General features: G+C 43.1%; 1 protein-coding gene across 1 annotated transcript in view; it reads right to left on the bottom strand.

Moving 5' to 3' along the window:
• Positions 1–27,978, bottom strand: part of LOC126470486 (insulin-like growth factor-binding protein-related protein 1) — a 200,822-nt gene that overhangs the window by 119,643 nt on the left and 53,201 nt on the right. The window contains exon 2 of the mRNA XM_050098398.1: positions 11,948–12,579. Within this exon, the coding sequence (XP_049954355.1) occupies positions 11,948–12,579 (632 nt within the window). The remainder of the gene's footprint in view (positions 1–11,947; positions 12,580–27,978) is intronic.

Below are 27,978 nucleotides of genomic sequence, written 5' to 3'. Positions count from 1 at the left end.
GTGTTGAAAGATACAATCGCCATCCACGAATTGCTCTTCTACAGTGGGAAGCAAGAAGGTGCTTAAAACATTAAAGCCGGCCGGGGTGGCCGAGCGGTTCTAGGCGCTACAGTCTGGAACCGCGCGACCGCTACGGTCGCAGGTTTGAATCCTGCCTTGGGCATGGATGTGTGTGATGTCCTTAGGTTAGTTAGGTTTAATTAGTTCTAAGTTCTAGGGGACTGCTGACCTTAGATGCCCCATAGTGCTCAGAACCATTTGAACCAAACATTAAAGTAGGCCCTTGCTCTGATAGTGCCACGCAAAACAACAAGGGTGCAAGCCCCGTCCATGAAAAACGCCACCACACCGTAGCACACCGCCTCTGCATTTTACAGTTGCCACCGCCGTGTCATCCTCAGCTCGTAGGCGGCACTGGATGTGGATATAGAGGGGCATGTGGTCAGCACACCGCTCTCCCGGCCGTATGTCAGTTTCCGAGACCGGAGCCGCTACTTTTCAGTCAAGTAGTTCCTCATTTTGCCACACAAGGGACCCCCGCTTGGCAACAGCGCTCGGTAGACTGTATGGTCACCCATCCAAGTGCTAGCCCAGCCCAACCACGCTTAACTGCGGTGATCTGACGTGAGCCGGTGTTACCACTGCGGCAAGACCGTTGGCCTTTCTGTAAAATATTTCAATAGAAATTTTATTTAAACATTAAGGCATGCTGTATAACACGCGAGTTATTTATGATCTTTGTGTTGCTGAAATTTCCATATGGTCTGATGCTACCGTAGCTCGACGCATGTGAGCAGCCCATAGTGGCTTGCCTTTTATGTATTCTATTTTACCTATTTTGTGACTAAAGCTTTATCGCTTGATTTTTAGTTTACAAGTGACATGCAAATTTGAGAATTCTATTTCTGATGAAGGCACTCATAGACGCGTCGAAACCTAGGTCAAAAACTCCTTTTTTGCGACGGAGTGCTGCTTTCACTGTTTATTTACTTTGTAAACGGTCGCTGACCACGCAGCCATGTTCAAAACTTTAAGCTGTAGGTATCTTTAGAAACCTGACGAACAGTGTAAACAAAATGTGAAAGTTAACTTCAGTGGGTGATGTTATGCACAAAATGAATCAGCAAAATTCACAGATACACTGTACCGAGTAAAATGGGGTAAAGCGGATCACAGGGGGTAAAGTGGATGCATGATACGTTAGTGTACTGAATCACTGACTGAATCACTGCCACCTGATTGACAGGAGAGAGAAACACGAAAATTGACTTATTTAGAAAGCTATGATCTGTACGTTCGTTATCTGTGTCATCAGTAACACGAGAAACGAAAATTGTGGCAACCATCAGCTGTTATTATCAAGGGTGCCTTTAAAGCTTTGTGATATCGACGAAAACAGACTGGCACAGTGCCCATAGGTGAGAAGCTACACCTTTCTTTTAGCTAATTGCATCAAAGCACTACTGTACCTGCAATATATGTGAAACTCACTTTTTAACGTACTTTTTTCTTTTTGGTATTGTGCCAAAAATGACTTCCTTTGTAATTTCAGGGATAAAGTGGATCAAGCCCCAGAAACAAATACGGAAGTGTGGAGCACAGGAAAAAAATATTATAGTAAACTTCATTTTCGCGAAGCATGAGAAAAGTAAAGAACAATAAATGGCTTTACCAAATGCTTCTGAATTTCATTATGACAAATGAAGCCATGTCTTCGCTTGCTTCAATACTGACGAAAAAGGTAGATGTCAGGTAGGAAAAGTTATGGAGGCGTATAAAGACATTGCGCTGATCAATTTTTAAGAAAAAAAATATGGCAAGAAACAGATATTTTGTGCATCCAATGTTGCTGACATTCGAACATTTTCGATATCAAACATTATTTGTAAGGTAAAGGTGAAAGATTTCAGGACGGGCCCATATGATGTCGCAGACATTAATGTGAACAAAGTGGAATAATAGAATTGCGATATCTGATTTTATTACATTGCCATGTAGTTTTGTGTTTAAATTCTCAAAAATATTGGTAATTTAAGTGTTTTTCCGATTGTAATTTGAATGTTAAAGTTATTTTTACTTAAAGATGTACGATTATTTTTTCTATAAAATCTTACAGTGATTCACTTTCCTCCTCGAATGGGTTAACTTGGCTTAAGTACACTACTGACAATTAAAATTGCTATACCACGAAGATGACGTGCTACAGACGCGAAATTTAACCGACAGGAAGAAGATGCTGGGATATGGAAATGATTAGCTTTTCAGAGCATTCACACAAGGTTGGCGCCGGTTGCGACACCTACAGCGTGCTGCCATTAGAAAAGTTTCCAACCGATTTCTCATACACAAACAGCAGTTGACCGGCGTTGCTTGGTGAAACGTTGTTGTGATGCCTCGTGTAAGGAGGAGAAATGCGTACCATAACGTTTCCGACTTTGATAAAGGTCGGATTGTGGCCTATCGCGATTGCGGTTTATCGTATCGCGACATTGCTGCTCGCGTTGGTCGAGATCCAATGACTATTAGCAGAACATGGAATCGGAGGGTTCAGGAGGGTAATACGGAACGCCGTACTGAATCCCAATGGCCTCGTTTCACTAGCAGTCGAGATGACAGGCATCTTATCTGCATGGCTGTAACGGATCGTGCAGCCACGTCTCGATCCCTGAATCAGCAAATGGGGACGTTTGCAAGACAACAACCATCTGCACGAACAGTTCGACGACGTTTGCAGCAGCATTGACTATCAGCTCGGAGACCATGGCTGCGGTGACCCATGACGCTGCATCACAGACAGCGCCTGCCGCGGTGGTCTAGCGGTTCTGGCGCTGCTGTCCGGAACCGCGGGACTGCTACGGTCGCAGGTTCGAATCCTGCCTCGGGCATGGGTGTGTGTGATGTCCTTAGGTTAGTTAGGTTTAAATAGTTCTAAGTTCTAGGGGACTTATGACCTAAGATGTTGAGTCCCATAGTGCTCAGAGCCATTTGAACCATCACAGACAGGAGCGCCTGCGATGGTGTACTCAACGACGAACCTTAGTGCACAAATGGCAAAACGTCATTTTTTCGGATGAATGCAGGTTCTGTTTGCAGCATCATGATGGTCGCATCCGTGTTTGGCGACATCGCGGTGAACGCACATTGGAAGCGTGTATTCGTCATCGTCATACTGGCGTATCACCCGGTGTGATGGTATGGAGTGCCATTGGCTACACGTCTCGGTCACCTCTTGTTCGCATTGACGGCACTTTGAGCGGTGGACGTTACATTTCAGATGTGTTACGACCCGTGGCACTACCCCTCATTCGATCCCTGCGAAACCCTACATTTCAGCAGGATAATGCACGATCGCATGTTGCAGATCCTGTACTGGCCTTTCTGGATACAGAAAATGTTCGACTGCTGCCCTGGCCAGCACATTCTCCAGATCTCTCACCAATTTAAAACGTCTGGTCATTGGTGGCCGAGCATACTAGCTCGTCACAATACGCCAGTCACTACTCTTGATGAACTGTGGTATCGTGTTGAAGCTGCATCGGCAGCTGTACTTGTGCACGCCATTCAAGCTCTGTTTGACTCAATGCCCAGGAGTATGAAGGCCGTTATTACGGCCAGAGGTGGTTGTCCTGGGTACTGATTTCTCAGGATCTATGCACCCAAATTGCGTGAAAATGTAATCACATGTCAGTTCTAGTATAATATATTTGTCCAATGAATACCCGTTTATCATCTGCATTTCTTCTTGGTGTAGCAATTTTAATGGCCAGTAGTGTACGAAAATATATAGATGTTCCCCTTTACCGAAAGTAGTAGGTTACAGCGGATCAGAATTTTCTGTATGCTGGTAACCGTGTACAGTAAAAAGAATGTTAGTGGCATCTGAAAGATCCTAAATGTAAAGTACCAGCAAATATTTTTGCTGAGTCTCATTAACCGTCGAAGACCTTATTTCTTAAGAAAACTTGAAATTTTGATTTACTTTACCCTGTTTTACGATAAATACTCTACATATATTTCACTGTAACTGTGTGTAGGTTCTATGAGAACTTGTAAAATTTCAGGTAAGATAGAACTGTAGGTTGTTCGATAAGCAACAGAAGTCCTGATGATGAAGCTGCACTTGAGAATGTGCACTGTCGAAGTAAAAATGCTGTTGAAAAGCCAGTAAACCGACTTGTTTACTAACTATGCACATCGCTGTGACAAGGAGCGCATGTCAAAAAAATGTTCAAATATGTGCGAAATCTTATGGGACTTAACTGTTAAGGTCATCAGTCCCTAAGCTTACACACTACTTAACCTAAATTATCCTGAGGACAAACACACACACCCATGCCCGAGGGAGGACTCGAACCTCCGCCGTGACCAGCCGCACAGTCCGTGACTGCAGCGCCCTAGACCGCTCGGCTAATCACGCGCGGCGAGCGCATGTCTGCGCTGCTGACAGACAGCGCCGCCTGCTCCCGTACCTCGCAGCAGCCAACCGTCAACAGATCGAGTGTCGGCGATGACACAACGCGCACTTCGCTTCTCACGCCTGGCGCTCCCGAGGTCACGCTGGCGAGCTTCCTCGTGGGGTGGGCGCTGTACCGCGTGGTACACTACAGTGCGGAGGATAGCGACTGCCGTCTGATGCAGTCGTAAGAGGCGTCAGTCTGCACTCATAACAAACTTGTTTTACAAATCTGATTATGTATTAGCTTCGTTCATTCAAGTAACTGTACGTGCATCACGTACAGGCGATGAATTCCTAAGAAGCGTGCTGGAGAAGTGAGGTAGCTTTCCGTTAATGTTAATCGTCTCTTCCCTCATTTTCTATACAAATGTATGCACGCCCCCAGGATCCGCTCCGTCACCGCTCTTAGAGAAGCCTAAATGATTTATTGGTGGCCAACTCCTTCTACTCCATTGATGAATTTCTCAGTAGAACCAACTGATTTGTATAAGTGCAATATAACTTCTGCGCAATTTCAGTGCAGTTCAAATGGTTCAAATGGCTCTATGGGACTTAACATCTGTGCTCATCAGTTCCCTAGAACTTAGAACTACTTAAACCTAACTAACCTAAGGACATCACACACATCCATGCCCGAGGCAGGATTCGAACCTGCGACCGTAGCAGTCGCGCGGTTCCAGACTGTAGCGCCTAGAACCGCTCGGCCGGCTTTCAGTGCAGTAATGTGTTCATTGTAAATAAGTGTGTGTGTGTGTGTGTGTGTGTGTGTGTGTGTGAGTGAGTGAGTGTGTGTGTGAAAGTACAATCTAACTTCTGCACCATTTCAGTGCAGTAATGTGTTCATTGTAAGTAAGTATTATAGTAGTTCCATTCAATATTTATTACTTTATAAATAAAAAAATACTTATTTTATTTTAAATTCAGTGCATTAGTGTTTGTAAAATGATTCTTTCATATAGTGTTCATTAAAAAAAAAGTGACCATCATTCCACTTCAGACCTGTGGAAGGTACATTAGCTTATTTGTTTCAGCTGTAAATATTTGTCATGTATTATTGTTTTCTGATATGTTCTACATCCTGGAGGATCACCTCACCACGGATCAATTGGAATAAAAGTAAATCTAATCTTATCTAATCTATGTCCTAAACGCAGCCCGTGTTCCTAAACCACCTGTCCGCAGCTCGTGGTCGTGCGGTAGCGTTCTCGCTTCCCGCGCCCGGGTTCCCGGGTTCGATTCCCGGCGGGGTCAGGGATTTTCTCTGCCTCGTGATGACTGGGTGTTGTGTGATGTCCTTAGGTTAGTTAGGTTTAAGTAGTTCTCAGTTCTAGGGGACTGATGACCATAGTGCTCAGAGCCATTTGAACCATTTGAACCATCATCGAGATCAGCAAATGTATCAACTTGAGCAGGGGATCCCTGATCGGTAAGTGACTGAGTAGGATGCAATATGTGAAATGAAAAATGTTATATTTACTATTCGTCTGCTGACGGTGATAAAAATTCAAAAATCCTTTTTTGTAATAATTTTATTTATCGGAACATTTACATAAGTACTATATTCGCAACGCTTCAGAGTAATGTTCCCTAGCTTCTATGCAAGCTTGACATTCTCGCACAGACTTCCTCTGTATCCATTCGAACAATGAGCTGGTCTCGAAACAAATCCTCTACTTTCTACACATATTTCAACGAAATCGTGACGTAGGTGTTCGCGAGCGAGATGTACAAATTAAGCTGGAGCCCCATCACGATGAAACCACGAAGAATGAGTGGGATATCGTCCAATAACAAAGTATGCCTCTCAGAAACACAGAGTGCACCACTGAATTTACATGAGAGCAGGTAGTCGCTATTTTGTTAATGAATCATTGACAGAATCCACTCGTATGTTCATTGTAACTCTGTGTTAACAACTCCACCAAGCTGTAGCGTGGTAATCCTCAGAACCTCATACACGACTATTAGCATTACTGAGCATCCCGTTTCTGGGGTCGATATAATTTCATTCCTGAAATGTTTGTAACTACATGATAAATCATTTTATTACGTCACCTTCGGCATTCCAGGGACATAATTAACCCACAACACGTTTGGATTTGTAACCTTTGACTTTCTCGTTTGTGGATCGGGCTCCTTTATTTCAAACTGATACATTTGCCCTTCTCTACCATCGCTGAAAGTTTCTCTCTTCGCGAGGGGAACGCCCTTTGAAAAGGAAGTGTCTGTGGCTGCCTCTAAACTAAGTGAACATGGTCTACCTGACGTGTTCTGCAGGGTACGCTACAATGTGCGTAACACCAAGATTACGACCGAGCGAGGTGGTTAGTACAACAGATACGCATCCGGGAGGATGACTGTTCAAACCCGCGACCGGTCGTTCCGATTTCGGTTTTCCGTGATTTCCCTAAATCGGTTCAGGCATATATCTGGATCGTTCCTTTGACTTCCTTCCCCATCCTTCCCTAATCCGATGGGACCGGTGACCTCGCTGTTTGGTCCCCTTCCCAAACCAACCAATCCAGGATTACGTGTCGGGCGAGAGAGTTGATTTACAGAAAAATTGTGCTCACTCCAAGATTTGAACAGCAGTGTGTCGGTGACACATTATTGACTCTCCCAGTTGCGTGAATGTTAAGTGCCTGACCGAAACTCGAACTTACACATATTTTCCCGCAATACACTAATATTTTTGAGATACAAATCAGACACATCTCCAAACAAACAAATATACAATTCTACATTCACGACTGTGGCATCTGTGGTGGTAAACGTATCAATTGGTTGTCAAGTCGTCACTGAAGTGTTCATAGCAAACAAAGTACAGAGAACAAGGCATCATAACGACAAGACAACAATATGAAAGGAAATATGCCGAAGATATAACCAAATAAAGGACAGTAGCGACCTTCGTCAGTACACCTAAAAATTACTGGAAGTACAATATCACGCCATGTAAAAAAACGAAGGAAGTGCACTTTTTTAGAACTGTAATTAATATGTGTAACGCCAAAACTACATCACATTTCAGAATATCCACTGAAGATGCCCCTCACATAGTAGACGAATCGCATCTGGGATAATAACTATCAACATTAGAGCACGCTAAGGAGTTTTTGTTGTAAACGAGTATTTGCGTAAATGCTGCGGAAAATGAGAACTGCCACAAAATATTTTTGAGTTAATTACACATTTTATAGGATTTTAATTGAATATCGTAAATTATTATCATCAACTGAAATATTATCAAAATGAGTTATTTGGGTATGTTTTTATGCTCATGGACCATAAACTTCTATAAACAGGTCTATTTGCTAGACATCTGTAAACAGACGTAATAACACTGTCCAACAGTACAACGGCGTGAAACACAAATGTTGAAGTACTCGTCATATTATTTTTAATAGCACAAAAAGAAAACTTTCAAACAAAAATAAGTTTTCTAATGCTAATAGGGAATTTATCTCAAAAAGTATTTCAGGCCATATTATCAACGATGAGCTCCATCACGAATCAGACTTGTCCGACTAAAGCCAGTTGGAGTTTGTGACAAATACATTCCAACCATAATTATTTAAAATGAGCAGTTCATTCGACATCTATATGTAACCTATAGGGCAACGTCCGTCTCTTGAGGTATTGTGTGTAGTTACAGTTATCAAATTCTGGAAACGGGAGCCGTCGTGATGTTCAAGGACTTTTCAGGATAACCTACAAAGTAATGTTTGCTGCTCTCAGTGTTATGAACAAACGATTCGTCCATTATCTTTCAGTGAGTTTCTTCATGTAACTGAACAGTCGACAACACCATAACAACAACCAACGAGCACAAATGTATTTTTCAAAAAATGACGGGAAGTAGAATTGCTGGAACGAAGATGTTACATTCTATGCCTCTCGCTCCTCCTCTCAACCTCAAATCCCTGTCCCCCGAACTTATTCCCACCTTCGATCAAATGACAGTATCGTCTCATCTTATTTAAGTAGAATTACAAAAAGTTACTTGTATTATTTTTGAGTTATAACTGAGGAGACAGCAGCCTCTGTCATATTAGACGTTGTACACAACACGTTCAATGAATTCCTGAAGAGAGTAGGAATTCTGAACTTCCCATATAGCACATTCTTGAAAAGACCGGAAACATACGTTGACAACTTGTTTGAATCAATGTGCGAGAAAATACAAACTGTGTTTCTTATCACTATTATTTAACTACGTGAACTATCAAACGGTCACAAACAAAGAAAATTTTTAATGAAATTTTGAGACGCTGTTGTATATTAAGGAAATTCTAAATCATTATGAAGGTAATTACCTATTTGCTACGATTCAGAGACTTGTGCACAATACAATTACTGCCACTTTTATTGTATACCTCAAACATGTTTCAATACAGCTGTAGCATCGTCCCGTTGGTGTGCTACACGCAGGTAACTGAAATTTTGTTCGAAAAAGTTATTTAACAATGTAACTTACATTTTATTAATGCGAGAAATACTTTGGAGGCTCATTGAGAGATACATTACACAGACTAGTGAAAGATAAATCTCATAACCGACTTCAAATTGTAAGCTAAAAATACTTGCCTTTATCTTACAAACCATTTTCGAACAAATTTTTAGATCATTGAATAAAGAGCACACACTGTGGGTGACGAATTGCATTGAATGTGTATAAATGTTAGGACACAATTTACGGATAAATGACTGTTAAAGTAAGATAGAATTAACTTGAAAATCATAATTTGCCTGTTCATTATTCGATTTGATACGGTAACTAGAACTGACTGATGTGGGCTCCATGAAGAATTGCACTGTTAGTAGTTTTATCACTTGTAAATCTATTAATTATTTCGCTACATGTAAAGTGTAACTTATATTAGGTTTTTGGTCTCGTCTATCCCTCGTTCTTTATAACTGACCAGCGATGGACTATAAATGTCTGGTTCAGAACCTTAGTTCTTGCTCGTTGTATTTCATCATGTAGCTAACCAAAATGTATATACAATCCGCAAAGAATATTTTGGAATGAAATACTAAGGACTCAAGATTCTATGTAGATTGGTAGAAATCTAAAGGCCAATAAATAAATTTTAAAGAATAATTACACCGAAATATGTTTTAGGCATAAAAATAATAAATTATTGTGTTTTGCAAGGGTGAACGTTCACCAATATATTTCTCTTTCGTGATTAGCGCAAATGAGAAATACCTACCCTGTCTTGTGCTGAAGCGACGCATTTTACTCATATCCATTAGAAATGCTTGCCGCTGTAAAAAGAAGTTTTGTTTGTTACAAAATAACATCTACTGGTACTAATCACAATACGTTTCGGGAAATAATTCTCGTTCTCAAGGACGTTGTTCTTTGTACGAGGATACTTTCAAATGTGATGTTTGCTATGTATGAACTCCTGCATTTCGCTGGTGTCTTTATTGTAATGTAAACGCGCACAGTTTTGTAATTACTGGCGTATCTTTATAGACACATTTGAAAATAAATCTTTACTTATGAATGAACCTGTCAGGAACGTTGTAAACATGTTCCATAGGATTCAGTTCGAGAGGTCGAGCTTTGAGATCCATTCTATAAGTTTGTTACTGACGAATATGTTCGTCCACTCCCAACGTTTCTGTCACTATTTCCCATAATCGAGACTATGCCTCGAAAAAAGTCTTACACACGTCTCGCCTTCTGCAGAAGCGATGTACCTTCCCAGAAAATTGCCAACATACTCTGTGAGATTCACACCGGGAAATTTGTTGAATATATTCGTCCACCATACCAGTGTATACATTTGCTACTTCCACAGCATGATTTTCTCCATAAAAACCATGCTTTGGAAGTAGGAAATTTATCTGGAATATGACCAGACAGCAGAGATAACCCCCAGAGAATCGCCCTCACCTCGGTGGCATTTGGCAAACTCGGTTCATTCTCCGCCATAAATCCAAACAGGCTTATGACACATGCATCCTGCCAGTAACAACATAATTGCTCGAAAAAATGACACAACAAACAGCGCAGATCGTCTCCGGGTTCGTCAAAGGGCAATTGAGCGAGCAATGCTCGGATTGAATCTGCGAGGAAGGATCAAGATAAAGAGAAGAATAGCAGTCCACGAATTTCTCGAGAGGGCAGGAAACTGAAGTGGCTTTGGGCAGGAAATATGTCCAGGAGCAACTTCAGATGGAGCAAAAACACTGATACAGTGGCGTCCGAGAGAGTCAAAGAGAAATGTCGGACGTCCTCTGGCGAGATGGGGGACGACGTCCACCGACATGCAGGAAGAAACTGAATCCAAACAGTCCATCAAAGATCGACACGGAAGTCTTTGAAAGGGGCCTGTGTCCACTAGTGGATATCTAGGGGCTGAAAAGGAAGATGTTTAGCAGAAAATGGTTCAAATGGCTCTGAGCAGTTGGGACATAACATCTGAGGTCATCAGTCCCCTAGAACTTAGAACTACTTAAACCTAAGTAACCTAAGGACATCACACACATCCATGCCCGAGGCAGGATTCGAACCTGCGACCGTAGCGGTCGCGCAGTTCCAGACTGAAGCGCCTTGAACCGCTCGGCCACACCGGCCGGCGATGTTTAGCAAGGGTCTTGTCATGTGCAGAAGTGATTCTCTTCCGAAATAGAAAATGGAAATGAGCGTTTGTCGTCATTGGCCGGGAGGCCCCTTACTGGGCAGGTCCGGCCGCCTTGATGTAGGTCTTATACATTCGACGACACCTTGGGCGACCTGCGCACCGGATGGGGAAGAAATGGTGATGAAAACAACAACCAGTCCCTGAGCGACGGAAATCCCCGACCCAGCCGAGAATCGAATCCTGGCCCCTTAAGACAGCACTCCGTTATGTTACCGCTCAGCTATCGGGGCGGACATTCTATTTCGACAACATGGCAATCATACTCTATGAGATTCGCACTGAGAGATCTTGTCACTATACCAACGACTATCGGGTCGGATTGAGGGAGGACATAGAAGCAATTCAGAGGCGGGCTGCTAGATTTGTTACTGGTAGGTTTGATCATCACGCGAGTATTACGGAAATGCTTCAGGAACTCGGGTGGGAGTCACTACAGGAAGGAGGCGTTCTTTTCGTGAATTGCTGCTGAGGAAATTTAGAGAACGAGCATTTGAGGCTGACTGCAGTACAATTTTACTGCCGCCAACTTACATTTCGCGGAAAGACCACAAAGATAAGATAAGAGACATTAGGGCTCGTACAGAGGCATATAGGCAGTCATTTTTCCCTCGTTCTGCTTGGGAGTGGAACTGGGAGAGAAGATGCTAGTTGTGGTATGAGGTACCCTCCGCCACGCACCGTATGGTGGATTGCGGAGTATGTATGTAGATGTAGACTCCCAACATTGCTGAAGCTGTAACCCACGAGCAAGACTACATGTCAGCCAATGCCCCCAGCAAAGTTTAGCACGCGTCCTGCCTTCTACAGCTGCAGCAGACGCCGAGGTACTCACCCGGAAGGTGAGGTCGTGGCGGGACTTGCAGACGAGCCCGTCGCCGCACTGGCCGAACCTGTCGAACTTCTTTGGCGTGACCCGAGGGTCGAAGCAGCGCTCGCCCTCCTCGAGGCCGCAGAGCCCGGAGGGGCAGCAGGCGCACGGGTCGGGCACCAGCCCCCGGGGGCAGGCCGCCTCCGACCGGGGGCACAGCGCCGTGTCGCATTTGTCCGGGCAGCGGTCGCCGTCGTGCACCGGCGCCGCCCCCGCCCCCGCCGTGGCCACCAGGAGCACCACCAGCGCCGTCGCCTTCACCAGGAGCTGCATCGTCGGTGCGTCGCGCGTGCTGCTGCTGCTGCTGCTGTTGCCGCTGCTGCTGCCGGCGCCCGTCTGTCGCGTGGGCGCGCCCGCCTCGTATATATAGCGGCGCGGCTCGGGCTGTGTGTGTGTGTGTGTGTGTGTGTGTGCGAGGGAGGGCGCGTGGGGGCCGCCTCTCGTCGGCGCGCTGACAGCCGAGCGGTAGCGTTTTTCCCTCGCCGCTCCGCCACGGATTCCGTATTTACGTCGCGGAGGCTTCACTCCGGGGAGATCCGTCTTTTCTGTTGCGACGCGGCAACTGCGCCGCTTGTTTATAGCGACGAACGCAGGATCTGTTCGGACAGTTTCCAAGAGGCAGAGAGAGAGAAAAAAAAAACGATTTCCTATGCCGGCGCTGTAGTCGAGTTCTCCAGCGATACAGCCACAGTGGATTACCACATAGAGGCAACCCTTCTGCTTCTCTTGTTGCAGAGTAGCGTCTCGTTCGGTTCAAATCCGGATAGCTACCACCTTTCCACCAAGTAATACACAAAATTCAATGTGTTTTCCACAGATGTCCTCTTCTAATCTAAACCATTTCCCTCTGGAATTTACAGTAGAAGAGCAAGACGTGAGATATTACTACTGTGAAAACTTTTTCCAGTACGTCACGGAAATAAAAAATTTTTTTCACGGTAAATGATGACAGCCAAAACAGTTGCAGCATAAAGATTTATTAAAATTCATGACCACGGTTTCGGTATATCTATATATACCTTCATCAGAAGTACAATACACTAAAATCACGTCCTGCGGTGGAGATTCGTAAAACAATTGTGCCAAAGGCGTCGTCAGTAGTTAAAATATCATCTCCATTTATACAAGATAATTGTGGACAGGGGGTCGATGCGAACACAAAGGTATATTCAGATATACCGAAACCGCGGTCAAGAATTTCAATAAATCTTTATCCTGCAACTGTTTTGGCTGTCATCTTTTACCGTGAAGAATTTCAACAGTTGCTGTTTCAGCCATGTTTAAAATCTTGAAATAAAAATATTGATTACTATGCATTTGCGTGACGGGTGAGAGAAACATTCAAAGACGGCAAACTTGAAACGAAAACATATATAAATTAAACCACGTATTTGCGTAATTATGCGTATACCGACTATTAATATCGTGAGGCACTATACATCAAACGATTCAAGCGACTGCCGATGTCATTGATAGAAGGTAACTGACCTACCAATCTAACATGATTCTTACTAAGAAATACGCCTAAGTAATGGAAATAAAAGGTCGGCAATTCGATCTCAGGGTGGTTCTGTTTAGTGATATTCGTGACATTTCTGTTTAAGTCTTATATGTGTCACGGCAAGAAAGTAAGAAACAGTGTCGTATTGTTAAAATATGGTGAAGTGTGAAGCGTAAGCCAATACAGTGCATCCACAACATATAAAACATATGAAGAATAGCAGATGACAATGTTTGCTTTTTGATAAACTCATCACACTCTCTGGCGTAATAAGCATATAATGCACCGACAGAGAGAAAATTGACTAACTCTTGTCTCGCTGTACAAGAAGGACGCTGTTGTATAATACCACCTCCGATGCTTACTACTTGTAAAACGAAAACGTATGTATTGTAAATGTATTACTTTGTGCTTAATTTCAGAATATAATACGATAGTTAAAATATTAACCTACTTTGTTCCTTTCCGAAAAGCTCCTATACTCTAATTAGTAAGTAAGTACGTAAGAGTTTTCTAATGGCCATAAGCCATTGCAGATCATTGGTAGATCGCAGCTATAAACCGCTAATAGCTTCATATTTATGTAATAATTTGCGGGCTTCACCTGTCTTCTTGAATAATATTACGGGTCTTCTTGAATAATATTACAGGAATAAAAATCAGTAGAATATTTAGTCTTTTAATTATACCAAAAAATGTGACTACTCGGGAATAATTCTTTCTTCGTCTTTTTGCTTACATGATAAAATCCTCTGACTTCATCGATTTCCTTCACGAAATCTGATGGCAGTGAATGTTTTATTAAGGAAATAAGTTCAAGACAAATACTGAAAGGATAATCGAAGTCGAGTTTTTTTCATTCCGGATGCTCAAATAATAAGGATTACTTCATCAGAATTATTTTTCGTTACTTGAGTATTTGTATTGGCAATCCCTGTCGATAGTGTACCTTGTATGCCGGGTAAACCTAAACAGTTTCATATTGTTGACGTCATGTTAACGAAGCTTTATCAGATATATCGGTCCGAAAGATTAATTTTAACAACATCTCAAAACATTTTGTTCAGGTAATGTGAAATCATTAGCAGTGACAAACGCAAAGCAATTTTCTGTGCTTTGTCGTTGTATTCATTTCATTGTTCTCACACGCCCAGCAGCTGCGGCGCGCGTCTATGTAAATCATTAAGGCAATTCCCATCGCGTAACCGCCGACCAAGTAAGATCAATACGATCTTCCATTCTTAAAAATTACATGCAAAAAAATCAAATAAAAATGCGCACTGAGAGAGGGAAGATTGAATCGGTAACGAAAGACAACACAACGTGTTCGATCGTTCAACCCTCGAACAATTCGTCGTCAATCCTTACTTTACGGCCTCTGAAAAGAAAGATGCAAATATTGTCACAAATTTATGGTTATTATGATTGGGTACTGTAATACTATACTATAATTAAATTTGATACTATAATTCTAGTTTCACATTTAAAAAAAATATATGTTTTATCTAATAACAAAGCACACAGAAACGTTGCTTGCTCTGCAACAGCCAGGCAAAAAAGACGCCACAGAATGCCGAGAAGAAATAAAGCCCATTGCATTAGTTTTGCAGCATGAGATATACAGATTTCGTTTCAGTTTGGCCTTTTTTCGTAAGTCCCTGACCAAATGATTTTATTGGGATTTTAATTACAAAACGTGTTTTTAAATAGAAAAACAAAAATAGAAGTCACATGGGGACAATGTATATACGGTACGTAAATCACCGCTGGCATAAAGAACGTTACAGATCTTCTTACCAAGTCCCGTCACACCTAATCTGCTTACAAACTCGAAGAAGATACTAGCTTCATAACTCTTGCATGAATCATTGAAATAAGGGTACCTCAGTAGGATGTCAAGCTTAATAATCAGCTAAAATGCAGAACACGTAACATGGTATATAAATAAAACGAAAAGGTATGTTTACAAGCAAAGAATGAATGTTCCATTTTCGAAGATATTTTAGGTTTGCAGTGGATTTATTAGTGTAGTACTAGTAAACCCTCCAATCCTGATTCTTTAAAGAATCTAATTCCCATGTATAAAATGTTGTATCTACCTAACTATGTGTCGTAAAATGATATAATTTTGGAGACACATTGAATTGTATATGTGAGTCCTATCTGCAAAGTGTGTTGCTAATGGAATTAGTAGTATGGAAATAATAAATTACTTTAGGCCTGATTCTGGCTGGACAGCGAAAAAGTGGCAAGGGATAAGCTTTTTCCTTTCATCATTTTGGGGGGTAGGAGCAGGGGGGGGGGGGTCAAAGAATAAAAGTTAATAAAAGTTTTAAATTATGTGTAAAGTTTGTTGGAAGTGACTAAGTATTCTCAAATTCTGGATGGATATGGTCTGGGTAACGAGTTTGTTTGCGTGGCCATTCTCAGCAGCAAGAACAGAAATATTTGTTTTGTAAATAAAAAATACGCCTTCTCTTGGTGCAGTGCATTTTATTCTCCCAGACGCATTTCGACTTTTTTTCAGTTTAAGGCATCTAGTGAGATCTACACAGAAGTGGCAAAGAAACTGGTATAGGCATGCGTATACAAATACAGAGATATAGAAACAGCTAGAACACGACGCTGCGGTCGGCAACGCCTATATAAGACAACAAGTGTCGGTGCAGATGTTAGATTGGCTACTGCTGCTACAGTGGCAGGTTATCGAGATTTAAGTGAGTTTAAACGTGGTGTTATAGTCAGCGCACGAGCGATGGGACACAGCATATCCGAGGCAACGATAAAGTGGGGATTTTCCCGTACGACCATTTCACGAGTATGCCATGAATATCAGGAAGCCAGTAAAATACCAAATCTCCGACATCGCTGCTACCGGAAAAAGATCCTGCTAGGACGGGACCAACTACGACTGACGAGAATCGTTCAATGTGACAGAAGTGCAACCCTCCCGCAAATTGCTGCAGATTTCAATGCTGGGCCATCGACAGGTGTCAGAGTGTGAACCATTCAACGAAACATCATCGATATTGGCTTTCTGAGCCGATTGCCCTCTCGTGTACCCTTGATGAATGCACTACACAAAACTTTACGCCTTGCCTGGGCCCGTCAACACCATTAGATTGTTCATGACTGGAAACGTGTTGCCTGGTCGGACGAGTCTCGTTTCAAATTGTATCAAGCGGAAGGACGTGTACGGGTATGGAGACAACCTCATGAATCCATGGACCTTGCACGCTAGTGGCAAATTCGGCTGGAAGTTGGAAACAGTGTGAAACAAATGTCATCCGACCAAATGACTCTTGTATTGCTCCACAATCCTAAAGTTTATGGTTTCGACATCAAGTTTTCCTGTTACGAACATTTCAGTCATTGGTGAGTAGTTTGGAGTCCCAGATTATCCGGCGGTTTCCTGCTCATGAAACGCTATTCGTGTCTTTTTGGTGCTGATAAGGTTCGCAAGAGCGACATTCAGTTATGCAGTGACTTTTGCAGCTGTTGCCCCTTTATTTTTCTCATACCCCCATTCCGTGACCGTCTGTCACGATCACTCAAAACAGGCTTGCGTTATGCAGCGGATGATGTTATTCAGCTTCCCCCTTATGGGATATATCACTTCGCTACGTTGACTCTGGAAAAACCAAACGCTTCGACTCCCTTGGTTGCAGAAGTATCCACCATACGAGCACCAGCAGTTCACTTTGCTCCAATATAATGCAATCACAACTACACATAACACAGTTGTGACCACGACTGACACTCACAACGCATTGAGAACATTGCACAGGTGGCGTTGGTGGTCAAGTACAACAGGACCACTTGCAGGTGTGGCTATCCTCTGCGTTTATGTAAGTCTGCAGGCTTTCGTGGCCGTTGTCACTGAAGTTAAAATCTTCTGGGTTGTTAGACCGCGCCATATTTCTTCAAAAAAATGTTCAAATATGTATGGGAATTAACTGCTAAGGTCATCAGTCGCTAAGCTTACACACTACTTAACCTAAATTATCCTAATGACAGACACACACATCCATGCTTGAGGGATGACTCGAACCTCCGCCGGGACCAGCCGCACAGTCCATGACTGCAGCGTCCCAGACGGCTCGGCTAATCCCGCGTGGCATTTCTTCAAACAAATGATGTTTCAACCCCTCTGCTGGAATCTTCTTCAGGATCATGTGGTGTCATCTGTAGATTGTCCACAGAATTGTGAAACGACTACGGTTTGAAGAAATGTGGTAAGGCCTAAGAACCCAGAAGATTTTAACTTCAGCTGCCTCGCGGGATTGGCCGAGCGGTCTCAGGCTCTGCAGTCATGGACTTGTGGCTGGACCCATTGGAGGTTCGAGTTCCCCCTCGGGCATGGGTGTGTGTTTTTGTCCTTAGGATAATTTAGGTTAAGTAGTGTGTAAGCTTAGGGACTGGCGACCTTAGCAGTTAAGTCCCGTAAGATTTCACACACATTTGAACTTTTTTTTTTTTTTAACTTCAACTGCATTTATGTACAAGCCTGCATTTCTCGCAGTGTTTCCATATTTTTGTCCGAGACCAACATAACTGGGACTCTGCACCATGATCCATGAACCAGAACCGGGTTAGGCGTTTAGCTCATAGATAAGTCATTACGAACAGTGACTCCCCAGAAGGCAGTACATCTAGGGGAAGGTAGGGTAGTACAGGACAGCAGAATGTATCGGATAAGATCTGTTTCTAAACTCTGGCGCTAGTGACAGCGCCTATCACGCTAGTGCAGCGTGAAGTATAGAAGAACAAAGCCACATACCTCATTTTGAATCAATATAACAGTACATTTCGGAGAGCAGAAAGTTATCTGTTCCAAGTCAATTTCTCGACCCATGAAATTAATTTTCCAGAGTTTGATCTTTGTTGCAAGTAAGTAATAAAACATTTTTAATATTCTCTATATTGTATGTTAAGGCAATACCTAGCCCAAGTAGTAACAAAAGGAATGTTAAATTACCACAATAGTACGTACCCCTTGTACACTATGTGATAAAAAATATCCGGAGACCTGACTGAAAATGACTTACAAGTTGGTGGCGCCCTCCATCAGTAATGCTGGAATTCAATATAGTGTTGGCCCACCCTTAGCCTTGATGACAGCTTCCACTCTCGCAGGCATACGTTCAATCAGGTGGTGGAAGGTTTCTTGGGGAATGGCAGCCCATTCTTCACTGAGTGGTACACTAAGGAGAGGTATCGATGTCGGTCGGTGAGGCCTGGCACTAAGTCGGCGTTGCAAAACAAAACACCCCAAATGTGTTCTTTAGGGTTCAGGTCAGGACTCTATGCAGGCCAGTCCATTATAGGGAAGTTATTGCCGTGAAACCACTCCGCCACAGGCCATGTATTATGAACAGGTGCTAGATCGTGTTGAAAGATGTAGTCGCCATCCCCTAATTGCTCTTCAACAATAGGAAACAAGAAGGTGCTTAAAACATCAATGTAGGCCTGTGCTGTGATAGTGTCACGCAAAACAACAAGGGGTGTAAGCCCCCTCCATGAAAAACACGACCACACCGTAACAAGATCACCTCCGAATTTTCCTGTTGGCACTTCACATGCTGGCAGACGACGTTCCCCGGGCATTCTCCATGCCCACACCCTGCCATCGGATCGCCACATTGTGTACATTCGTCACTACACACAACGTTTTTCCACTGTTCAATCGTCCAATGCTTACGCTCCTTACACCAAGCGAGGCGTCGTTTGACATTTACCGGCGTGATGCGTGGCTTTTGAGCAGCCTCTCGACCATGAAATCCAAGTTCTCACCTCCCGCCTGACTTTCATAGCATTTGCAGTAGATCCTGATGCAGCCTGAAATTCTTGTGTGATAGTCTCGATAGCTGTCTGCCTATCACACATAACGACCGTCTTCAACTGTCAGCGGTCTCTGTCAGTGAACAGACGAGATCGGCCTATACGCTTTTGTGCTGTACGTGAACCTTTACGTTTCCACTTCACTATCACATTGGAAACAGTGCACCTAGGGATGTTTAGGAGTGTGGAAATCTCGCGTGCAGACGTATGACCTAAGTTGAACCCAATCACCTGAAGTCCGTGAGTTCCGCGGAGCGCCCCATTGTCATCTCTCACAATGTCTAATGACTACTCAGGTCGCTGATATGCGGTACCTGGCAGTAGGTGGCAGCACAGGGCACCTCATATGAAAAACGTGTGTTTTGGGGGGGGAGGTGTTCGGGTACTTTTGATCATATAGTGTATCAGACAAATCATTTGGCGTAGACACATTTTTGCAGTGTTTTTTTAACAACAAAAGATGGAAAATTCATGAAGGAAAATTTATGTAGGAAGTAGTAGGATAAGTCAGGCTTCTTGAGATGACAATATGAGAAGCGAGTTCAGCCGGTTCAAATGGCTCTAAGCACTATGGGACTTAACATCTGAGGTCATCAGTCCCCGAGGCTTAGAACTACTTAAACCTAACTGACCTAAGGACATCACACACATCCGCGCCCGAGCAGGATTCGATCCTGCGACCGTAGCAGCAGCGCGGTTCCGGACTGAAGCGCCTAGAACCGCTTTTATTTTTCATTTTGTTCGTTGGTGATCGTTGTGTTTGGTCGTTGTGGACGTCACATGACATACGGTCAAGTTCGTTTGTTGATCCTTGGACTCAGTTTTTTTATTCCAGAGGCCAAACAGTTCTCTGACCGAACACGCTGAGGTACCGTGCCGGCTAGAACCGCTCGGCTACAGTCGCCAGCGAGAAGCGAGTGAAAAATAATCAGTTTGAAGAAGTACAGGGGAACTGTAAATGATTTCTTCGGTTTCAAAACTCTATATTTTCCAAAGTATCACATGTACAAATATGACTGGTGCAGGAATAGTACCGTAAACCAATGCAAAAATATGATTGACTAATAAACAGAACTGTAAACTCTCGGAGTTTGCATTGCATCCACCAGCTGTCGTTACGAATGCAGTACCTTGACATAATGACGACAGATCCAGAAAAGAGTTTTTGTATTTTGGAATATGCGAGATGTTTATTTGCTCTTTTCATTTATGTGGAAAGGGTAATCGTCAGAATGTGAGAGTGCGTGGTGAAGATGATGTAGGTCTATTCCCTTGGATCCCAGATCAACTAATCTATAGTAAAGACCGTGTCTGTGTACTTCCACTGCCAAGAAAACTGGAGCAGCTCAGAGAACACATCAATGCTGCTGTGCTGGCCACTGATAGACAGTTACTACAAACGGTATGAAACGAACTTAGCTACCGCTTGGACGTGTGTCGTGTTGCCAGAAGAGCACACATACAGCAGTTGTGGTATGCAAAACGCAAACTTGATGTACATTTTCTCAGCTCTAAACTTGATGAGTTTTCGGTTCTATTCCCGCATTAGTCATATTTGTACATATTATACTTTGTAAAATACGTATTTTTGAAAACGAGTGAATCATTTATAGAAACCTGATACTATGAAAAGGGTAGATTGCTATTAACCAATAAGGCAGAGATGTTGAGTAGCAGGCGGGCACAACAAAAAGACTACTAAACGCTTAAGCTTTCGGCCAGAAGGCCTTCTTCTGAAACAGACAAAACACAAACACACATTCACCCAAACGCAGCACACACACACATGACCACCGTCGCTGCGTTAGTGTGAATGTGTGTGTGTGTGTGTGTGTGTGTGTGTTTCAGAAGAAGGCCTTCTGGCCGAAAGCTTAAGCGTTTAGTAGTCTTTTTGTTGTGCCCGGCTGCTACTCAACATCTCCGCTATATGGCGAGTAGCAATCTATCCTTTTCATAATATTGTCATTATACCATCCAGAATTTTTCATTGTTTGATTTATGGAATACCCGTATGTTAGGTAACAACTTTACGAGAAAACAGCGAGGAAGCCATGAATCCTGCTTCAGTAAATAATAATTAATTTCCGAGAACATTCAGTGATGAACTGGAAACAGTATCGTGTGATCATGTTAAAAGTTTACTTAACCAGCTTATGCTTTTGAGTAAAAATTGGATCTTATTTCTACTATAGAAATATGGAGAGCAACTGCAAATAAACATCGGTTAAATAAGACAAAATGATAGCGGGTAAAGATTTTACTACTGTTTGATGAAATGTAGTCTTAAGGCTAAAGACATCTGAATCCGCAATTTGTAACGAGCAAGGGGACTTAGCAAGAAACAAGTCGGCAGATTCTTTGACATTTGTAAGAAGATGAAACACATACAGCCGTCTTTGTGATGCCATTTATTGTGTAGCTACCAATTTCGGCGCTTCAGTGCACCATCTTCAGGCCTTAGTTAATGATCAAGGAGTTATCAATATCCACATATTTACGATGCATCAGTGGCCGTCATAACTAGTTTACGCAGACTATCTGTAACTGATGTCGTCTCTTCGGCCATCAACTGTCAACTTTTTGCCGGCCGGTGTGGCCGAGCGGTTCTAGGCACTACAGTCTGGAACCACGCGACCGCTACGGTCGCAGGTTCGAATCCTGCCTCGGGCATGGATGTGTGTGATGTCCGTAGGTTAGTTAGGTTTAAGTAGTTTTAAGTTCTAGGGGACTGATGACCGCAGAAGTTAAGTCCCATAGTACTCAGAGCCATTTGTCAACTTGTTGCCAAGCTGGGTGAGCTGATGGGCAAGTTTTTCACCATTTACGATTCAATTAAAACTTTTTTGCAACAAAAATTTCATTTTTGCACATTACAATTTAACGTCGGAGAACCCTCCAAAAATTTAAATGACCAAATTGCAAAATGAGGAAAAAATATTAAATTCAATGAACGTGTATTTTTATGGCATAGGAGTTCTGTAATTCTGCTGAGTAACGTATCACAGAATTTTTTTTAATGTGAAGAATGTTCCAATAGAGCCTTCAGAAAATAATATAATTTCGAAAAAGCTTTCGTGGCCGATACTAACCGACCTTCCCCTACATCTATACTCTGCAAATCACTGTAAAGTGCATGGCAAAGTGTACATCCCTTTTTGTCATGTATCGGGGTTTCTTCAGATGCCAATCGCGTATGCAGAGCGGGAAGAACGATTGCGGAAATACTTCCGTGCGCGCCGTTACTCATCTTGCCCTCGCGGTCCTTCGGGAGCGAAAGTAGGCTTTCAAGGGACTGTTGGCTTTAGCTCCAAACGTTTCCGCTTCAGATTTCTCAGCTTTTCCGTGAATGCCCTTCCATGATGCAAACAAGTCTGTGACTATTCGTTCTGCCCTTCTGTGCATATGTCCAGTGTCCCCTATTTATCCTATTTGGTATGCAGCCCATCTCCTAAGCAATATTCTGGTATGAGTCGTACTAGTTTTTTTCCAAACGATCTCCTTTATAGGCTGACTGCAACTTTGCGGCATCTCACCAGCGAACCGAAATTTACACCTGCTTTATCTACGACTGAGCCTATCTCATCATTTCATTTCATATCCCAGCAAATTGTTATAGCTCCGTATTCGTACGAATTGCCACCGTAGACATAGGCTATCACATTTTTCCGTTTTCTGAAGTACATAATTGTACATTTCTAAACTTTTGAACCAAGTTATCACTCTTTGAACCACTCTGAAATCTTTTCAACAACTGTCTCCATTTTTATTTTTTCAGATAGTACTTCGTTACGGATAACTGCATCAAGGTCTGGTACTATTAGTACAGTGTGACATGTCATTAGTGCAAAACTTGAATATAAGTTTCCTTTGGCACACGTGAAGACAATTCTACATCTGTCGACGACTCCCCAACAAAGAAAATAAGCTGTGTTCTCCCTGTCTAGGAATCCACAGTACAGTCACAGATTTCATTTGATGTCTTATATGATCGTACGTTTCTTAATAAATTTTTGTGTTCTATCGAGTTAAATGCTCTACAGAAGTCAAGAAATACTGCATCTACCGGATTACCTTGAATGATTGTTTTCAAGTTCGATGTACGACAGTACTGTAAGAAGCGATACATCTGCCGAGAACAGCTCGGATCGAGTTATCGAGCTGGCCACTCGAATCGTTTTTTACTGGTGAAGGCAAGGGAAGATGAGTGGTTCTCAACCTTTCTGGACCGTCACCCAAGAACTAGACTAGATGTCATCCAGTGCATCATCTCCAACAATGTTTGGCACTAAATTTGCTTTTGTACTGAAAATAAAGATCTATTATTTTAAAATAACTTACGACAAATAATTTTTCGTTACTGTTCAAACACTCAAGAGATAATGCGATAATGAGACGGTTGCTACCGCTGATTTTTGACAATGTTTTATTCTGCATTTTCTGGCTATTAAAACTGTTCGCTGAATAGGGAATCGAATCTGGGTCATTCGCCTTTCGAGGACACGTGTTCTATCGCCTGATGCATCCAAGCATGATTCACCACCCGCCGTCACAGTTTTTCTTCCTCGAGATTTCATTTCCTAACTTCCAAACGTCACAGACGCTCTGCTACATACCTTACGGGATTAGTACTCCTGGAAGAATGGTCCCAGGTTTCAGTACCGGTATGGCACACATTTTTAATAAGTCAGAAAGTTTCAGATCAGCGCACTCTCCAATGCAGAGTGAAAACTGTCTTTGGAAAATAACTCTGACATTCGTTTTGGTCTCGATCAGTGCACATATTACGTCGTGATAGAAGTCCACTTTGTTCCTTGCTTTTGCTTGCATTGATACCACAGTCTAAAATCTACATTCACAGTGTCGCCAAAATGTCGGCACTTTTGGTTTATCAAAACCTTCCGTGAGTTGAGTTCGAGGTGTCCAAGAAATTGTGTTTTGACTGGAATATCACTATCTTAAAATATTCCTTCCTTAACTGGAAAGAAATTTACTTGTCGATTTACAAAATCAGAAAAACAGTTGCTAACATAATTTATTACTGATTACAAGTGCTGACTTACCTCAGCCGTGAAAAATCATTGCACATTGCTTGCGTTGGGCATAATTGGCAGTTCTGAGGCCATCGAAACGTACTCGGCTTCAGTCCTGCTCTTCTGAAGCTTTAATTTCAAAAACCAGTGGCAACTCTGTCTTGTACCGACAAAATCTTTACCATAATTCCTTGAAAACCGAGGTTCAGAGAATTTATTCAGCAAAGAAATCGTCAGGGCAAGTTCACTGTGGTAATAAATGCATTATCTGTTATTTTGGCTCGGTCCGCGAGAGAAGAGCTGATCGGCGAAACGCTGGAGACAAAAACTCGGTCGAAGCACCGTTGCAGTAAAATGTGGTGTAGCTGAATGCTGCGGCATCGAGCAACCACTAACCGCCCACACCACCACCGCTACAAACACACACACACACACACACACACACACACACACACACACACACACACATAAATACAAACATGGTTATGGTCAACGACAACTGCTCGCGAACTGGAAATAACGTCGTTCGTATGTTTGTTTCACATGCTGTGGCTTTTGTTAATGCTTGTATTTGAAAATTATATGCAGTAAATATTAGAGTGCAACTAAAATTTTTTTGAAAAAAATTCAGTGGGCGAACCTTTATCGGACAGTTTTGTTCTTTTACCAGTCAGAAAATTTTATTTCCGTCCCAGTGCTCCCAGCCCCCATCCAGGAATAATCAACCCCAGGTTGTGAACCAATCTATCATATAAATCAAATATCAGATAAATGAAATATGGCAGTGTGTTGTCAACAAGTTAGACAAAAAATCATAAAAAATTATCAGCTGTTTAAGATTTGTAATGAAGAATGTAAGCATCTAAGATTCTATAGCTCAGCATAGCCACCGTTCCCCATGGAAAGAAAACTACCACTTGGAGCCCAGCTAAAGATACACTGGTGTGCCGAAGCAATATGACCACTTTCAATAAAATTCTTGTGGGTTTGAGGCCGCATTGCCAACTATAAAATTTCGACGTTTCGGCGACTGTTGCAAGGCGCCTTCCTCAGGCGGAACGTCGGAATTTTATAGTTGACAATGTGGCCTCAAACCCAAAAGAATTTTATTGACTGTGACAACGGCCGCGGAAGCCTACGTTTACAATATGACCACTTGTTTAATAGTGTGTATGTCAACCTTTGAAATGCATTAGAGTAGAGATTCTGCGTGGTTTGGGTTCGAGAAGCCCTTACTAGGTTTTCGGAGGTATGTGGCGTCTAATGTCCTGCGCACGGGTAATGCAATTCACGTAAATTACGGGCCGGTATTGTGGGCGCGGAGCTGGCTCCAGATGTGCTCCACCTCAGGGTCAGGCGAATTCGGAGGCCTAGAGATCAGCTTGAGTTCACTATCAAATACCTCAAACCACTGTAGCACAATTTTTGCCTTCTGACACGGACAGTTAACGTAGTGGAAAATGCTGTCGCCTTCGGGAAAGACATCCAGCATGGAGGGATGCAGGTCTGGGTAGCCCACAGCTTCCTTCGATTACTGCGGCAGGTTCCATGGAAGCACAGGGCACGGTTAGCCGTAGCATGATACTGCCTCCAATTGACTGCGTGGATGGTGCGGTGCGTACAAGGAGCAACCATTCACCTGGATGAGGTGAATCCGGACCCAGTGTAACAAGAAACGTGATTCATCGGATCAGGCGTCCCGTTTCCATTGATCGACGATCGAATCTCTATGAGCCCATGTTCACTACAGTCGTAATTGACGATGTAGCTGTGTCAAAACAGGAACATTAGGGGTCGACTGCTACGGACATCCATGCACGCTGAACGGCCCCTGCACCGGTAGTGTTCTCTGTTGTCAGTTCTGCCACAGACTGACTCCTATCCTGCATCCGGCCTCCACGTTCTGAGATGAGGCGTGAACTCCTTGTCGCCTTCTCGTGCTTTCACAGTCCTTTAACTACTTTACATAGATGCTCACACCAGTAACATGCGACCATCCGATCACCTACACTCATCATGCTCACATGCTCATTCCCAGACGCCGATCCATAACAATCGGCCCGTATCGTCGCTAGAATGATTCCGCATTCACCTCTGATCCACTTTCCAGACCGCGTCTGGTGCTCACAACGCCACCAAGCCGTATTCACTCTCTTGTGAGCAGTGGTCATAATGTGTTGACTCATTCGTATACACCATCCAAGACGATGACGCTGCTAAGTTTGAAGACATCCCTTTCACAAATGTTTAACAGCACTCCGGCTTATCGTCAAGTAAAAACATGTCTACTGAAATGGGATTAATTAGACAAGTGGACATTACTCCATTGGTCTACAGACCATCGTACAAGTTTCTGTCTCCATAGCAAATGATTCCTCCTGCGCCACCTGCTGGCCATTACACATAAGTCTGATAGTCCCGCATACGTACGATGAACCTGTGGCCTACGATGAAAGATCTACATCACCTATCGTGTGGCTGCAGTGAGGCAGAGTAGTCGCAGTTTTTCCTGTTGAGTCGATAACAGCAAACAACTACCCATCGATGTAGCCATCGGCCAGCTGAAAGTGACTGATGCCGTACCTGCAGCTAGAAGCCCTTGCCACAGTTCATAAACAAGACAAGGACAAAGTGACTGATACTCATCTAAATTGCCAAAGACCAACCATCACAATTCGTGCGTTAAATAAACCAGGCTGGCTTTCCGGATATAATTTTGGAGATACATTCAATGGTATATACGAGGGCAGTTCAATAAGTAATGCAACACATTTTTTTTCTGAAACAGGGGTTGTTTTATTCAGCATTGAAATACACCAGGTTATTCCCCAATCTTTTAGCTACACAACACTATTTTTCAACGTAATCTCCATTCAATGCTACGGCCTTACGCCACCTTGAAATGAGGGCCTGTATGCCTGCGCGGTACCATTCCACTGGTCGATGTCGGAGCCAACGTCGTACTGCATCAATAACTTCTTCATCATCCGCGTAGTGCCTCCCACGGATTGCGTCCTTCATTGGGCCAAACATATGGAAATCCGACGGTGCTAGATCGGGGCTGTAGGGTGCATGAGGAAGGACAGTCCACTGAAGTTTTGTGAGCTCCTCTCGGGTGCGAAGACTTGTGTGAGGTCTTGCGTTGTCATGAAGAAGGAGAAGTTCGTTCAGATTTTTGTGCCTACGAACACGCTGAAGTCGTTTCTTCAATTTCTGAAGAGTAGCACAATACACTTCAGAGTTGATCGTTCGACCATGGGGAAGGACATCGAACAGAATAACCCCTTCAGCGTCCCAGAAGACTGTAACCATGACTTTACCGGCTGAGAGTATGGCTTTAAACTTTTTCTTGGTAGGGGAGTGGGTGTGGCGCCACTCCATTGATTGCCGTTTTGTTTCAGGTTCGAAATGATGAACCCATGTTTCATCGCCTGTAACAATCTTTGACAAGAAATTGTCACCCTCAGCCACATGACGAGCAAGCAATTCCGCACAGATGGTTCTCCTTTGCTCTTTATGGTGTTCCGTTAGACAACGAGGGACGCAGCGGGAACAAACCTTCGAATATCCCAACTGGTGAACAATTGTGACTGCACTACCAACAGAGATGTCAAGTTGAGCAC

The sequence above is a fragment of the Schistocerca serialis genome, chromosome 1 (genome assembly GCF_023864345.2).
Source record: "Schistocerca serialis cubense isolate TAMUIC-IGC-003099 chromosome 1, iqSchSeri2.2, whole genome shotgun sequence".
Lineage (NCBI taxonomy): Eukaryota > Metazoa > Arthropoda > Insecta > Orthoptera > Acrididae > Schistocerca > Schistocerca serialis.
This window is presented reverse-complemented; position numbering and strand designations above follow the sequence as displayed.